Source organism: Lethenteron reissneri, chromosome 37 (genome assembly GCF_015708825.2).
Source record: "Lethenteron reissneri isolate LAM-NWPU_2019-01 chromosome 37, ASM1570882v1, whole genome shotgun sequence".
In the NCBI taxonomy this organism is placed as follows: Eukaryota; Metazoa; Chordata; class Hyperoartia; order Petromyzontiformes; family Petromyzontidae; genus Lethenteron; species Lethenteron reissneri.
Genome location: NC_083815.1, coordinates 2,263,803 through 2,281,538, shown reverse-complemented (window position 1 = coordinate 2,281,538; position 17,736 = coordinate 2,263,803). Strand labels below are relative to the sequence as shown.

General features: G+C 46.5%; 1 protein-coding gene across 1 annotated transcript; it reads left to right on the top strand.

Annotated features, from left to right (window-relative positions):
- Positions 1–2,777: 2,777 nt before the first annotated feature.
- LOC133351404 (aflatoxin B1 aldehyde reductase member 4-like) lies at positions 2,778–11,050 on the top strand. The gene is given in 7 exon segments (XM_061566571.1): positions 2,778–2,843; positions 2,845–2,989; positions 3,895–4,082; positions 6,055–6,256; positions 7,362–7,461; positions 8,784–8,913; positions 9,705–11,050. Coding segments are annotated over 7 exon segments (993 nt in total). The 3' UTR covers positions 9,867–11,050.
- Positions 11,051–17,736: the final 6,686 nt, after the last annotated feature.

The window sequence follows — 17,736 nt, the reverse complement described above, 5'->3', positions numbered from 1 at the left end:
TTTACCGAAAACACCTAAGAATAGGAAAATTGACCAGCCAAGCTCGACACTTTAAGGTGACAAAATTAACATAATTTATTAAAAGATCGTCACGTGCAGAAGAACAAGCCAATAACATCCAATAGCTCGGCGACGGCGGCGAACGATTCGTATCGCAATTGTCTCGCGAATCGACGAACCGTGTGTGTCACTATCGATTATTTACAATTCACTTACGTTGATGTATCCAGCACAAAAGCGTTACGCTAAGTCGACTACGGTCGTGAGAACGAGACAGAATAAGCGAAACGGAGTCGACGGACGGTTACGAATCGATTACAGAATCGAAATCTGTTGTCGTAAAGAGAATCGCTACAGTCGATTCCATCTGTGTGGGTGCAACGCTGCAGGCCGCGACTAAGAGGTTCGATTTTAAAACTTTAAATTACGACGATTTTAAAACTTTAAATTACGACGATTTTACACTTGTATTCATTCGTTCGCGCACATTTAGACGAGCGCTTAAATCCGCGCTAAACGTTTACCGCCCGCGTTCGCAATGAATTGCACGCTGCCAATGTAACGATTTGAACCAAAGCTGTGGCTTAACCAAGCGCTGTGCTTGTTAAAGTCTTTGCCCGACGTTTCGCGATATAACCTCGGCGGTGTAAGTAAGACGGTGAGTACAAGGGCAACTTGCTGGTTTTCACTTGCGGTTTGGTGGCGGTGAGAATTGTAGCGATGCAGCGAATGGTGAAGTAATATCGACAAGTAAACGACCTTTGGGACCACTGCCGCTCTACGGAACAACACCGATCTCGATATTTGTGGGTTTCCGTGCTCTCGAACCACTAAGCCCGTGCCCGTTCAACAGAAGGGGGAGATGATAGGGAAACTGCACGAGTGAAACTGCACGAACTCCCAGACTGGCCATGAAACCCAAACTATGGCCCATGTAGTAAACCACTTAATTCTGAATTCTCTCCTGAAGGCCCTCTCGTCGTGGTCAGCCACAACTGCACAGCGAGAAGATAACAGACACGTGGAGGACACGCACAGACTGCTAGAGATACATTAGACCAGCGGTCGGGAATTCTCTTCCGGTGACTGCATATGGCTCCCAGACAATTTTGAGTTGAAAAACAAAAATAAAAAATAAAATCCGTTTGGAACTGATTTTAAAATACTTGTGATATTGCTTAATAATACTGTGTCAATTTAAAGTAAACAAATTAGTTTTGAAGATAAAATTTCTCGGGTCACGGGTTCCGTGACCAGAAGTCGCATTAAAAGTAAGACATTTAATTTATTATACGTTAAAAATACTATATGGCTCTCAATGAAATATATTTAGAAATATTTGGCTTTTATGGCTCTCCCAGTCAAAAAGGTTCCCGACCCCTGCATTAGACACACAAGCCACAGTAGCCCCGAGTGTGATCGTGCAATACAAACTGGATCATGGAGGGCACCACTGTCGTCATGCGCTCTTACATCCATAGCTGTCAACCCATACGGTGTACCCGTATTCTTGTACAGGGAAATTGAGTCAAATGTGTTTTTCTATTCGTGGAGGATGAACGTTGAGATTTATAAAGGCATGCAGCACTTGGTCTGTAATAAGGTAGGGCACTAATAAGGGGTTGACATGCATGTACATCGGAGGAGGAATAGCAACACTACACGAAATTTTCTCTCTTCTGAAGCCCTCTTCGTCGTGGCGAGCACGGCTGGACATTAGCATCTCGATCCTGAAGATGTTCCCGTCGGCGAGAATAGAAATAGTGCACTGGTGCAGTGCTCATAGACCCACAACATCAGGTGCTGTATAAAGCCACAAACTGTATTGTCAAATCAAGTGGCACTTTCTGAGAACGCCTTTGCCAACGTTGTACGGCAGGAGTATGACCCATTTTGGTGATGTTTATTATGCAACATTTAATGTGTAACGTTGCAAAACACATTGTGCCACATTACAAAAAGAAGTTTCTACGGACAGTCTTATATTCTTGCATGTTGCAGCAATATGATTTGGGAGCTACATGGAAATGTACGAGGTCTGCAGGCCACGACGAGAGGGCGTCAGGAGAGAATTCGTGTGGTTTTTCAATTCCTCGCTTGAAGGAGTGCAGAATACAATGGCTTGCTACAAGATCCGTAGTTCGGTTTGTATGGCCACAATCACACTGTGGCTCGAACAGGAATATCCGATTACGTAGTACCACAATAACTTGGTGTTACATTTTAATTTATACAGTGGCTATTGAAAAAAACTTGACTCATTGTGATTTAAAGCTTTCGTGACTGCAGGGATTCATATTCTTGGTTCTTTCGGTAAAGTCACGTAGAAGGGAAATAATACATTTTCTTGCTGTAGATATCACACCTGATGATGATTGCTTGTGTTGCAGTCGAAACGTCGTGATAATTTGTATTGTTTTATATAATATTATTTTATTATTTCCCTTCTACGTGACTTTACCAAAAGAACCAAGAATTTGACTCATTGTATTTGTGAATAGCATATGTGAGAATACATGAGCTTTGCCTGTAGGGTTTCCATGAGAAGGATATGCTGCTAATAATGACCCCCCACCCACATAGAGATAAGGGGTAATTTATGATTGTTGTCATATATATGAACATACAAACCGAGGTACCTCATTTGCCAGTAAAAAATATGATATAATATTGAAACATGACTCCTCGTAAAAAAAGGTGTCAGTTTTATTGCCAGATAAAAGGGTAAAAAAACAATTATCATAAAAGCCGAGCTCATATGTTCTGCTACAGGAGCCATGGCAGGTCGCGTGGCCACACTGCCGCGCACAGTGCTGGGAACCATGGAGATGGGTCGGCGTGCCGGACGAGGCCATGAGTCGTGAGATGACGCGGCTCTTCACGGCCGGTGGGCACCGGCACCTGGACACAGCGTTCATGTATGCGGGCGGGCGCTCCGAGGAGATCCTGGGCACTCTCTGCGGCACTGGCGGGACGTTTGAGAACCAAGGTCGGTAACTGCCCTGAGCGGCCCCACACCTTCGTTTTCTTCCATGTGGATGTGAAAACATAAATGATTGTTTAAATAAATAAAAAAAATTTGCTGCCAAATAATTTAATGTTGAAAATTTTTACACCATTTACCCATGAGTTTTTGTAAAGTTTTGCTTTTTAAGAAGGGGGTCCCATAGTTTATATTGAGTACCTTGCCAATAACATCTGAAAATCCTACAGCATTTATTTAACAAACGTAACTGTACTGATCATACCCAGAAGGTCTAAACCAGTCCAGAGTTTTCTTGTTTAAACAAATACTGCTGGACAATATTGGTCTGGAAAGCCAAAATTGGACTGAAAATATGTTTCTTTATATGTGGAGGCATGTAAATTAGATGGTGAGAAGTGATGGCATCAGAAAATACCAGGGGATATGAGATATTGTTGACAAAGCGAAAACAGGACTGAGAGGGTATGGCCCTATTGTGCGGAGTGAGGAGGTAAACATTTTCAGAGTTCTCAAAATGAGATTGGAGGAAGGAGAGGCTGAGGAAGACTGAAGATGAGATGGAGGGAGAACATGAAAGTGGCTGAGGTGACAACAAGGGAGGGAGGGAGGAGGTCTTCCACAGACAAAAGTGAAGGAGAGACACCCAGGCATCCTTCATAACAAGACTAAGTGCAGACGTTGATCAGAGTTTTATCAATACCTGTTTTATCCGCCGTGTATGTATGTTGAACTTCTTTTGCACCGTATGTAGCAAACCACGCTTATTGGAAGTGTGGGGGGAAGGTCAATAAATTAAACACAAAAAGCAGTTTTAAAGAAATTAGTTTTCAATCTAGATTTTAAAATGCATAGCTCCAGCGGCTTCTTAATATCAGTGTGTATGCTCGTTGTGTCTTTCTGGCTTTCAGTGAGCGTGGACACCAAGGCGAACCCATGGGGCACCAACACCCTGAAAGCTGACAGCCTGGGCGTTCAGCTCGGCACATCCCTGCAGCGCCTGCGTCGCTCCTCAGCGGACGTGTTCTATCTACACGCGCCCGACCACAACACACCGCTAGAGGAGACGCTCGCCGGCTGCCACGCGCTCCACCAGGAGGCACGGCCGTCACCTGCCACGTAGCAACTAATTGCTGAATATATACATATAGTACATTCTGTGAACCTGTTTGGTTCGTAGAGGTTTTTTGGGTTAGATCGCGTAAATATATAAATGTGTCGTTAAAACCTGCCACCACCCGACACGGCCAACTAGTAAGGGTTGTCACGTAAACAGAACGTCGCCAATTCGTCACTAGTACAGCACACCGGTTGTGTGTTGGAGAGCCAAGCCACAACATTTACAATCTGAGTACGACGTTTCGCCAGTAATTACAACTAGCTTCATCAGGCGACAGTCAGATTTGTGGAGAAGTCTAACTGTTTCGTTCCTTATAAAGAGGCTTAGATGTGGTGGCCACACTTCTGCGCTCTTGCGCAGAGTGTGGATGGGGATTTATGAGTCAATGTACATTATGCATGTGCATTATGTGAGCCCTTTGATCTTGTCCTTCCTGTCTATTGTGTGTATTAAAATAGCCGTACCAACGGTAATCCCTATTGAAGTATGGTGCCCTTTATAGGCATGCATTTAAATAATGTGTTATTTGATGATTCGCTTCCACGCAGCACTAAGGCGGTAGCTATCTGAACGGTTAACATTGTTTTGATTTATTTCAACTTCGATAGATTCTCTAATCTTCTGTTTACATGACAACCCTCATTAGTTGGCTGTGTCGGGTGGGGGCGGGTTTAAACGACACATATATTTACGCGATCTAACCCAAACCACCTCTTTTATGGATGATATTGGTCGCAAAGCCTACGTGTTAAACTATTTGTTTAGCTTTAAATTCAGTATGCGGTAAAAGGATTTGAAAATTGGCAGCCCACCACTTAATTTGGTGGGGTGGGCAAGTACGACGTTGGACCTATGTTTGTCCCGGTGGTTACAGATCGACCGATCTGCCATGGGGCAAGGACAGAGACCCATCCTCTTGGGAGGTGAGGGTGATTGGTTATGTTGGATGTAGTGGTGGTTGGGATCTGTAGCTCAGAGAGCTTAGACTGTGGAATTGGTGGGTCGCCTGGAGTTGGAGTCTATCTGAAACATCCGGTGTATTGTTTAGTGAGTTGATAAACACCACTCCACCCATCCTCACATTTGCTATAGTCTGGACTCGGGGCAATCTGTTTCATTTGAAACTAAACTTTTCTTTATTTGACCAGGTAAAGCCAACTGAGTGTATAGCTCTTTTTCAGAAGCGACCTGGCCACAAATGATAGCTCAACAAAGTGGCATATTATCACGTGGAAATTTATAGCAGCCAAATACTCTTAAATGTGGAGGGGAAAACCGGTGGACCTGGAGAAAAATCGACGAGACCATGGGGAGAACATGCAACTCCAAATATACATGTGTCAGGGTCTGGATCGAGCCGACGACGTCCTATATACCCGGCGAGGTAGTTAACATCGCCACAGTGGTGCCACCACAGTGGCTAGATGCAAATATCATTTGCATTACATTTGGGTGATATGCACGCAACGTGTATATTGGTAGACATTAACTTCTGGCCCTTGGTGCGGTGCAAGGCCAGGAATTTCATAACTACCAACACAGATCCACTCACAGGGTGCTTTGCATAAATGTGCACAACCTAAAAATGTATCTGAGCACGTGATTGCACAGTCGTTTGACTCGCGGGTGGGAGGGAGGGTGAAACTCTTAATATTAAATTTGGTTCTGCACTTAGTTTGTCTAAACTAGTGTTGATAATTATTACTATGTGGACCAAAGGTCACTTGAAGGGATCTCGGAGGTAATTATGTGATATCCACTTCTTTGGCCATTTTCTAACATTCAGGATTGCACTGCCCTGCAGAATAAAGACTATATCTCATGAAATGATGCTGACAGCAATATCAGGATAACACTTGGTAAAAAGATTTTCATAAAATGAACAACAACAAAAAATGCATTACTGTGCTGCCCTGACATGAAATGCATTCCTCCTCTTTACCTCCTGCAGGGCAAGTTCAAAGAGCTAGGCCTGTCCAACTACTCATCGTGGGAGGTGGCCGAGGTGTGGCACATTTGCCACTTCAACAACTGGGTGCTGCCGAGCCTGTACCAGGGCATGTACAACGCCTGCACGCGCCAGGTGGAGACCGAGCTGTTGCCCTGCCTGCGTCGCTTCAACATGCGCTTCTACGCCTACAATCCTCTGGCCGGTATGCGCGAGCGGGGCGTCGGTGTGCGGGCACTTGTCCCAACCTGCGCTTAGGCTGTTCCGTTAGACGAAGCAAGGCATTGGAGGTGGTGAACGCAGCGCAGATTTACCAAGCGTGTGACGCCTTCGCATCACGCGGCGACTCCATGAATTGTCATGATTCGAGGTTGTGGAGAATGTGTGGGACGTTTGTTGTGGCTTATGCCTCTTTTTAAGAGGATTTGTCTTTTGAAAAGTTGGCAGGCATTTACTGAAATGCACATGCAAAGAGTCTAGACGATAACTCAATGATTACGCTGTTACGAATGTGTAGTGATATAGCGCTAACTGCCGGTGGAAAAGGGTAACTGCGGTGTACGGCAGTACTCGCGTCAGCAGGCCACGATATATACGAGAGGGGGACATCGAGGGCAAAGGTCACAGAAGGGGCTCAGCGGGAAACCCCAGGAACCCGCTAGTAGGTTCCAGAAGGGGGGCGTGGCCGGGGCGGAGCAAGGCCACGCTGGGGAGTAAAAGGGGGGGCCCTGAGCGGGAGCTCGGGGCTGTTGCAGGAAGTGGAATCCCCGTCGTGCTGTTCAAGATCATCGTCGTCACCATCTCGTCGTCGTCTCCGTCTTCACCACCCCGGGGTGCTGGTAGTCAGACAGCTCACCAACTGTTCTAACTAAGTAGTGCCGCCGAACAAATAGACGGTCTTAATTATAATAGTGCGCACCCATGTAGGATGTGTATATATCCCAGTGGTGCTTGTTTATTAAAGAAGTGCCTCTAAGTATTACCGTCTCCGATCTGCGTCACTATAAATGTGACTGACGTTCAAATTAGAATTGTACATAAATTGTGGAACTTACATTTGGGCACTAATTTCATTATTCGAGGCTGTGATTTTATTCAAGAAGTGTTTTTTCTTCAACATTGTGGTGATTGTAGCGCCTCCTAGTGGCTTCAGGATTCCTGTAAACTCATTACAATGTAGATGGGCACCCCTCCCATTACCCCGGATAATCAAGTGTTGACTGCATTGCACATACAATTTAATGAGCACAATATGTTTGTGTGCTCAGGCTTTTAACGTCGCGTTTGGTCTCATTTCGCTCGTGCGCAAGGGGGACTGCTCACGGGCAAATATTGCTACGAGGACAAGGACACAAAGAAGCCAGAAGGGAGGTTTTTTGGGAATGACTGGGCCGAAGCCTACCGCAACAGGTACGCTCGGCCACTGGGGGCAAAATCTCTTTTAGCCTGGCTTCTACGTATATGTCATAGGTAATCCCCTCCCCCTTGGCAATTTGATTTGTTATCACAATTCATGACAGTACCAATTCAGTTTATTTGCTTTATTTGTATTGTTTCTTGTGTGTTTTGTCTTGTTTGAGCAATTTTCTTTGCTCTATTAGTCTAATTGTAATGTTCGCATATAATTAGCATTTTCCTCATCAGCCATGGATAATCCAATGTGGATGAAGGCTTCCCGTCATTATATTCATTTCGCATGGTATTGCAAGGTAACAATCTATGTAGCGACCGCACATGAAGGGATTTGATCATTTCTGCGGTGAATTTCCTCTTGTAAATATTTATTTTTCCTTTGGCTTATGCTCCATCATTAGTCTTGAGCACCTGCAGTCATCCCTTCAAGCGATGTGCCCTGCACAAAACCCACTTTTCATAACGGTCAACATGTCTAACTTGATTTGAAGCTAGGTTTGAAGCTTTTGTGACTGCAAGGATTCATACTCTCTTGGTTTTTTCGGTAAAGTCACATAGGTAAAAAATAAAATAAGATAAATGAAAACAACTAAATTAAATCACGACGTTTCTGGCGCAACACAAGCCATCCTTCTTCAGGTGAGGACAACGTAGCGAAAGCACAACCGCTTAAGTGGTTGTGCTTAAGTGGTTGTGCTTAAGTGGTTGTGCTTAAGTGGTTGTGCTTTCGCTACGTTGTCCCCACCTGAAGAAGGATGCTTGTGTTGCGCCCGAAACGTGATTTAATTTAGTTCAGACTCTGTCTTCTCGACAGACCTGTTCTCCACCTGAGGACGGCTGCTTGCATTGTGGCCGAAACGTCGTGAGAATTATTTAATGTTTTCTTTTTATTATTTTATTATTTCCATTCTACGTGACTTTACCGAAAGAACCAAGAAGATGAATCCCTGCTGTCACGAAAGCTTTAAATTGAAATTTAATTTAGTTGTTTTCATTTATTTTATTTTTTACCTACATGACTTTACCGAAAAAACCAAAGAGTATGTCTAACTTGTATTTTCTCCATTCAATGTGTTCTGTTGCATGTATCAGTGTAATTCCAAGCATGTACTTCTCCATGCCGCCTTATACCTTTTCAGCTTTTTTCCCAATTTCTCTGCCAATGCCCAAGTTGATTCTCAAGCAAACGATTCAATGGATGTATTTAAATCGTAATAATATATCTTATTCTGTGAATCGATGCATCTTTGCATTCCCGCTATGTTCCGACCTTTGTGGGTGGGAGACTTTTAATGACGGTGTGCTTTTGGCTCTCACAGGTACTGGAAAAAGCACCACTTTGCGGGAATCGATCTGGTGCGCGAGGCCCTGAACGTGGCCTACGGGGAGGGCAAGGTGTCACTGACGGAGGCCGCTCTGCGCTGGATGTACCACCACTCAAGGCTGAGCGTGCGTGCAGATCTTAGGACTTATTTCAGTTTGGTCTGTCCGGGTTGGTGACCTGGAAATTATTTCTGCACCCACATCCAGTATAACTCTCACTGGCTGTGGATACCAGGCACATGCCCAATCCATCCTACCAGTGACCCAGAAAGTGTGTCTACATGTTGTCTCCTTAGAGCCCTTGCAGTGTAGGCTGCTCAGCTTGTGATTGTGAGCGTTTCGGTAAATTAATAACATGTTGTGAATTTTGCGACTGACAGAGCTAAGATATTTGCACTCGAAATGCGTTGCTGCAGAAGGATACTGCATCTATGCTGAACCCAACGAGTGACCATTTTAGAAGAAAAAGGTTGCACATAGAAGGATGCCAGATGCAGGCAGTGATGAGAAGACAAATGGCACTATTTGGACACATGTAGGATGGACAACAACAGAAAAATGTTAAGTGTGTTGTTCGAGAAAAATGTAATAAACCGGAAAGAGAGGAAGACCTAACAGAGAATGAACGTCTTCTTGGTTCTTTCGGTAAAGTCACGTAGAAGGTAAATGATAAAATAAGAAAAATACAAATTATTTTATTATTTCCCTTCTACGTGACTTTACCGAAAGAACCAACAAGATGAATCCCTGCAGTCATGAAAGCTTTAAATCGAAAGAGAATGAACGGCTTGATGATGACATGCGAGCTTTGTGCCAGGAAGAAGTTGCGCATATTTGCGCAAGACAGAGGAAAGTGGAAAAAATTACTATCGGCCATCTGCCCATTAATGGTGATGATGATGATGTGAATTTTGCAGGGAGAGGCCGGCGATGGCGTCATCTTGGGCGCTTCGTCTCCTGAGCAGCTCTCGCAGAACCTGGCGGCGAGCAAGCAGGGCCCCCTGGATGAGACGGTGGTGGCGGCTTACCAGCAGGCCTGGGAGCTCAGTGCGCACGATTGCCCTAACTATTTCCGCTGAGCGAGTACGTCTATCCGCACGCCCATCCCGCCTGCCCTTGCAGGAGATGATTTGATGCTGCTGGAGCAAAAGTTATTCTTGAATATGCTTGCAACCTTTGTAATAATTACATGCCAACCTTGTAAAAGCAGCCATTCTTTCCTTACATGCTGGTATGGTACAGATCTCCACGTTTACTTGTCTTTGGATATTTTTTTTAATCTCCAGTTCCATCCCGATTGTGCATTCGGCATCATGATGAGTTCATTCCGAAATCTCACAGAGCAGTGCAGCCCTTCATGTTGGTTAACGGCCCATGGAAGTGGATTTCAGGGATACATCCTCTTTTTTAGATTTCTTCAAGTGACCTCTGATCCTTACAGTAGAGCGCAGCACTTTAGCACCCACTCGACAATGAGAGAAATGTTTTAATTCTCAGTGCTCCAATTGACATTTGCATTTGTGCAGTCATTGGTGACTGAGCTGAGACCATCGATTGGTTCAATACAATCGAGAACCTGGTTTAATCACAGGCGGCTGCCTAATGTTAAACCCAAGCTCACATCAACACTGCCAGCCACCAGGCCACCTCTAGTGTTTGCATTCATCATGTAAAAAACGTGCGCTTTGAATATTATTTCTTACCATTGGTGATCCATGGATCGTGTTAAATATTTCCTGAAATTGTAAGCGCTATTGCATTGACAGGGTATAGTGATATATGAAGAACCTGGAAAGTAATTTCGTGCTGTATCGCACTTGTTGTGGATTTTGTCTCTGCTTTAAAGGTACATTTCCTTAAATGGTATTTTGCAAAGTTGGCAAGCATTTTCTTACACGCACAATAAAAAAGCGTAGAATGTAATTCAATAATTAAGCTGTTGCACATTTGCCTGACATGCTGGAATTAGAAATGTATGTAAATGATACGCACTTAAAATTAAACACTAATTTCACTTTGATTACAAATGTGAACTAGTTTAATTAACATTTCTGAATAGTGAAGTTGATTTAGTTTTTTGTATTGGCCGGACTGCACGTGGTGCAACAATAGTTGCCAAACTCCACCCCGCCCGCCCCCCCATTTCAATAAATGTGCTCACGCAAAAGGTCATCTTGTTTTATTTTATTGAACATTCATGGAATATTATTTTTCTCCAACGTGAAAATTCTGAATGAGGGTGCACACTGACGGCCATGATACATGATATCAATCGTTGCTGGCAGTGACCGAGAGTAATATAGTATTCTCTGATTTTTGTCTGTGGTAAAAATACATATATTTGCACAATTCTGGTTGCATCTGACCAATGCTCCTCTTTGTGACCGGCTGGAATTTATACTTCCAATCAAATGACAGGTCATACGATTACCTGCAGTTGTGTGCTCTGTAGACAAATCATTGTTCATCAAATGCACTCTTCATCAAACCGTTTTTAGTTGACATAACTCTGTCACTCTATGCTATTGCGTGCAGAGTTATCATTGTTCATGTTTGCTCGTGTGATGTGATGTCCTGGTAATGATTACCTGTAAAGTTGTGGTGCTGACTGCGTAATGCGTGAGGCATCTGTGTGATCCTGAGGAGGGGCACGTGGGTAGGTCTGGCATGTTCAGGAATTTATTGCTTTGCACGTTAGTCTTGGCCGAGAATCAAACTGGCAGGAAAGTTCACGGTGTATTGCGAGAACAAATGCACCACCGATTAACAGGCAAACCACTCTCAACACTGGATTGTTGATTAAGCTGGTGAGGCCCTATTGAGCTCAGCAGTGTCGGCAGTTACAGGACATTGCACGAAACCCAAGCCAAAACTTTGTGGCAGCCAACATCGGCCGGAACCCCCGTGGAGGTTCTTCACTTGCACCTTACCCTTCTAGCCCCGCCCACCTTCCCCTTCTAGCCCCGCCCACCTTCCCCTTCTAGCCCCGCCCACCTTCCCTTCTAGCCCCGCCCACCTTCCCCATCTAGCCCCGCCCACCTTCCCTTCTAGCCCCGCCCACCTTCCCATCTAGCCCCGCCCACCTTCCCCTTCTAGCCCCGCCCACCTTCCCTTCTAGCCCCGCCCACCTTCCCATCTAGCCCCGCCCACCTTCCCCATCTAGCCCCGCCCACCTTCCCCTTCTAGCCCCGCCCACCTTCCCCTCTAGCCCCGCCCACTTTCCCCCTTCTAGCCCCGCCCACCTTCCCCTTCTAGCCCCGCCCACCTTCCCATCTAGCCCCGCCCACCTTCCCATCTAGCCCCGCCCACCTTCCCCATCTAGCCCCGCCCACCTTCCCCATCTAGCCCCGCCCACCTTCCCATCTAGCCCCGCCCACCTTCCCCATCTAGCCCCGCCCACCTTCCCCATCTAGCCCCGCCCACCTTCCCCTTCTAGCCCCGCCCACCTTCCCATCTAGCCCCGCCCACCTCCCCTTCTAGCCCCGCCCACCTTCCCATCTAGCCCCGCCCACCTCCCCATCTAGCCCCGCCCACCTTCCCATCTAGCCCCGCCCACCTTCCCCTTCTAGCCCCGCCCACCTTCCCCTTCTAGCCCCGCCCACCTTCCCATCTAGCCCCGCCCACCTTCCCTTCTAGCCCCGCCCACCTTCCCTTCTAGCCCCGCCCACCTTCCCATCTAGCCCCGCCCACCTTCCCATCTAGCCCCGCCCACCTTCCCTTCTAGCCCCGCCCACCTTCCCATCTAGCCCCGCCCATCTTCCCCATCTAGCCCCGCCCACCTTCCCATCTAGCCCCGCCCACCTTCCCATCTAGCCCCGCCCACCTTCCCCATCTAGCCCCGCCCACCTTCCCATCTAGCCCCGCCCACCTTCCCATCTAGCCCCGCCCACCTTCCCCTTCTAGCCCCGCCTACCTTCTCTTCTATCCCCCCCACCCTCCCAGTCCCTGACTGCCACATTTAGATAAGCCCCTCCCCCAACCCCTAACCAGTATTTAAGATCTTGTCTCTTGGATTTCTCTTCACTTGATATGGTACATTTAGCTGTGACGGTCCCACCTGAAGACGGAGACTCGTGTTGCCTCCGAAACGTCGTGATTTAATTGAGTTATTTTCATTTATTATTTTATTATTATTGTTTTACCTACGTGACTTTACCGAAAAAACCTAAGAGGTTGATCCAACGTTGAGCCACCGTTCCATGTTTACTGGGTTTAGACTGCGTCAGGCTTCGCCATGAAATCTGCGCTGCTGTTCCTGCTGCCACATCCTTCGTTCGCGGGAGTGTCATTTGATCACCACCACCACCCCCAAGTCCAGTCAAGCGATGATGGGTCTTTAACGGCCCCAGCAGTGGAAGCCGGGTCTCCAGTCATATAAGCTGCGGCTTCTCAACACCAGGGTGGTGGGTGGGTGGGTTGGTTGAGTGGGAGTGGAGAGGGCCGTGGGATTGTAGATGTGAGTCTTTTGGTTCAAATCCAGCATTTTATTCTTGAAAGTTGAACAAATTTCAATACAAATGTTTACATTTTTTGTCGTAAACTTTATTTTTTTCTTTCATAAACAAGGGGTTCATATTTTTTTGTTACTTTTTAAAATATCAATGAATTTTGTTTAAAATAATTGCTAAAATCATATCAATTATATAATAACCAGAGCATTTAAACGAACAACAAGTCTATATAGCATAAGCCATAGCGCGCCCGCCTCTGGAGTTTTAACACCTGGGTTCGAATCCCACTCGCAACCTTTTTAGTAATTATTTTTGGCGTGCGTGATGACCTCACCGTCGTGCGCGATGACGGGCCGAGGCTAGACTTGCGGGAAGGAACGTGATGACGTCATCACGTACTAAGAGTGCCCAGGCCACGCAACGTTCACGCCTTATAATTGCCATCACAACCTTCACTCAGCGTGTGGCTTCGTAGTGCAGCGGGAACGCACCTGAGGCTACCGACCCTGGACCAGGATGCTGAAGCCGGGTTCAAATCCCATCATCAGACGGGCGCACAACGAAATAAACGTGGAAACAACAAGGTGAGTTTACTCCAGGTGAGTGTGTGAATAACAACTAACGTATGTTTGTCCCTTCCCCTTGAACAGGGGTAACCACAGGTGTGATGGAGACCCACGGCGTGACCATGGTGAAGAAGGCGACCTGGAGACGGAGACGATGTAGAGTTGAGGATGGTGGGGAGAAAGAGAACCACCATGCAGAGAAATAGGATCGAACAAAAACATTTTATTTTCTTATTTAGTACAATTTTTTTGTATATCATCTCACCACTAGAGGGCGCTGTTGCAACTATATGGGTTTAAACCGGTTTAAAGCAACTTCTTGGGGTTAAACCCGGTTTCCTCGCACAAACTGCCACTAGGGGCGCTATTGCAACGAAAACGCCAACTTAAACAGATTTATTCTCGCAAAAACTGGTTTAAACTACGTTCTGTGCTAATGAATGGTCTAAAACCGTGTGGTAGCGGGCAAAACAAGGTTTAAACTTAATTCCCCCACGAAACAAACGCGAAATAAATTTAAAACTAATCTCAAAACTTATTTGAAATAGTTTGGCATCAAAATGTCAGACAAAGTATGGGTTTAAACAAGTACATGAGGTTAAGGGAGCATTAAAACGCGATTTTTGCTTTAAACAATATTACAATAAAACATTTGAAAGCTAAAAATAACAGTGTGAGAAGTGGTATTTTCTCCAGTGATATCGGTCTCGGAGTGTGAAAAGAATATCACCCGTTTTAAATACAATGGCTGACGGAGCTATTTTTGGTTAGGGAAAAAGTAAAAACCATAACACGTAAACACGAAAGCCGACGTGTTAAACATTCTAACACACCATACTCGAACACAGGGGTGGGGAACGTCAGGTCCGCGGGCCGTACAAGGCCCACGAAATCATTTGGTGTGGCCCTGCCAAGGCAACTGCAGGCGGGACTCGAAATTCAATACATCTAGGAGCAAACCTGGAAAAGCAGTTGCGAGTAGCAGCAACATCATCAATAGCCAGCTAACATCACACGCCTCGCCAAAGAGAAGCAGTTCCAGCCATCACATTAGGGGTGAGTTAATTAAATGTTTGACCAAATAAAACAGGCTCATTTTTAAGTTGATAATTTTGTATGGCCCGCGAATGATGTTATAAATATCCAAATGGCCCTTGGCAGAAAAAAGGTTCCCCACCCCTGCTTTAACATCACCAGTCTCACCCCAACACCACATCACCACATCTTCACCAGCACATCCACTCTCCTCACCTTCCCTCACCACATTTTCTCATCTCATCAGCACACATTTCCCTCACCTCTATTCTTCCCCTTCCCTCACCACTAGCGCCATCACCCTGCACCCCCGATTCAGCACGGTTAGCTAAGTACGGTGTGAAAGAAGTTTGACGTACAAAGACATTACCACGCAAAAAAACTCCCTTCTCCAATCACATTCCTCTAGTTCATAATAAACGTTTTCGAGTTAGATCGCGTTATTTATAAATGTGTCGTAACCCTCCACCACCCGACACGGCCAAACAGTAAAAAAGTGTCACGTTGACAAAAGACAAATAGTTCAGTAATTTAGCCCACCGGTGTGTTGAAGAGTGAATCCACAACATTTACAATTTTTGAGTACGACGTTTCGCTGGTAATTACATCCAGCATCATCGGGCAATTTTCCAGAATAGAATAAATAACGCGATCTAACCAAAACACGTTTATTATTAATAATATTGGTCGCGAAAGCCTATGTGTTAAACCACATTCCTCTAGAGCTACAATACTCCTCACACCAACACTTACCTCACTACCCATCACATTCCCTTCTCTCCTCCATGTATTACAACACGGTCCAGGCTCGTGCGTTCCCACGTGAGCATCACCACTCACCACACACCTCAAATACGAACACAACTACCCCAGTACTCAACTCTGCCCCCTGTTTGTTGCGGTTGCACCCGATTCAAGAGCCGAATGGCTCACAGGGCTATACCAAATAAATGAAAAAATTTAATGAAACTGAAAAAAACGAATGGACCCAAGTTGTTGCTCCAGCTCTTTAAGCATTGCATTGCTCAACCTCAGCTCTTTCCATCACTCCGTGCACAGCCATCATTCGCTCACCAACCATCGCATCACTCTTTCCTCCATCATACCCTCCAACAACTTCCCTTCCCCGCCTTCTCCCCACTCTTCACATCTCCCTATCCTCCATCCGGCCTGGACGCAGCTGCTGTGACCAAGTGTTGGCACTTGCAATGCACATCAATTGCTGGATTCCAGATGAAATCCAAGACTGGCACAGCCTTTGTGGACATTTCATCGGTCTACGACACATTCTGGATTAAGGGCTTGACGTTGAAGCTTGCAGAGACAATTCATTACCTCCAAACAATACGCCTGCTATGGACAATGCTGAGCAATAGGCGACTGTGTGTCTATATGGGCGACAATGCCAGCTCACCGCGGTTCCTCAACAATGGATTGGCACACGGTTCAGTACTCGCGCAAATTCTCTTCAATGTCTACGTGAGCGACGTGCCGCCAACCGGGTAACGCAAATGTGTATATGCGGATGACATTGCCCTAGCAGCGCAAGCAGCCACTTTCAGCGACATTGCATACACGCTGAACCGAGACCTAAACATCATGGGGCGAATATATCTGGAAATGGAGGCTCGAGCCAAATCCCCACAAAACAACAGTCACTGCATTTCATCTTGAACATCGGAGCACCCAGTGCACTCTGAAAGTGACCTTCTGTGGCACGACCCCACTCCAATCTATCTTGGAGTGAAGCTGGACCACACGCCAACCTTCCACGACCACCTGAAAAATGTAGCTGCCAAGAGCAAAACAAGAGTCAACCTGGTCCATAAACTGGCAAGCACAAGCTGGGGAGCCATCGGCACCCTCAGCGCTACGGACATCAACGATGGACCAAAAGTCGTCACACTCGACTTGTTGATGTCGAACTAAACACTGCGATGCGGTGTGTCACGGGAGCCCTCAAGTCGCCCCCACACGTATCTCCGCCACCCAGCCACCGCAACCCTCGGGGAAGTCCTGCGAATCGAAGAAATTGGTCGACTTCCCATTCATGAGGGCCTCAATAAAAGACTCATCATCACTTCACTTTTATCTCTAGATTGAAAACTAATTTCTTTAGAACTGCGTTTTGTGTTTACGAGGGGCATATGTATGTATGTTCAACATGTATGTTCAACATGTATGTTCAACATACATGCGTCCCTCCTCATCGCTTGAAGGTACCTGGTTTAGATTTTTCACGAAGCTCATGATCCACCCTAAACCGCATCTGCACAAACCATGGCAGATGCGGACACCTGATGCACAAATGTAAAATTGAAAACTCTCCAGTGTGCGACGGTGGTCATCCAGAAGAGATCATACGATGTATAACTGTGCAATGATTGATCCCCAAATACGAAGAAGACATCGCAGCGATACACTTTGCTGTTCCTGAAGCGGTTGTCTGGCTTGATCAGTTGTTGCTCTGGATCTACATCAGCTGTACGAAAGAAACACATTCCTGCGGAGGGAGCTGGTAGGAACGTTGGGTTGCTCGGTCAATTGCCAGGGTCAACGGCGGTGTGGTGTATTCCGCAAATATGCACGACTGTGAGGGCGGGCACAAGCCGGCGTGAGTAGGTTAAACGTTGAGTTTTATAAGGGCACCACGGGGTGACCAGCCCCTCCTCACCCAGCCCCACCCCACCCAGCCCCACCCCTCCTACCCCCCACCCAGCCCCACCCTCCCCACTCAGCCCCTTCCCACCCAGCCCCTTCCCACCCAGCCCCTCCCCACCCTCCCCTTCCCACCCAGCCCCTCTCCACCCTCCCCTCCCCACCCTCCCCTCCCCACCCAGCCCCTCCCTCCCCACCCAGCCCCTCCCTGCACGACGGACACAATAATCCCCTGTGGG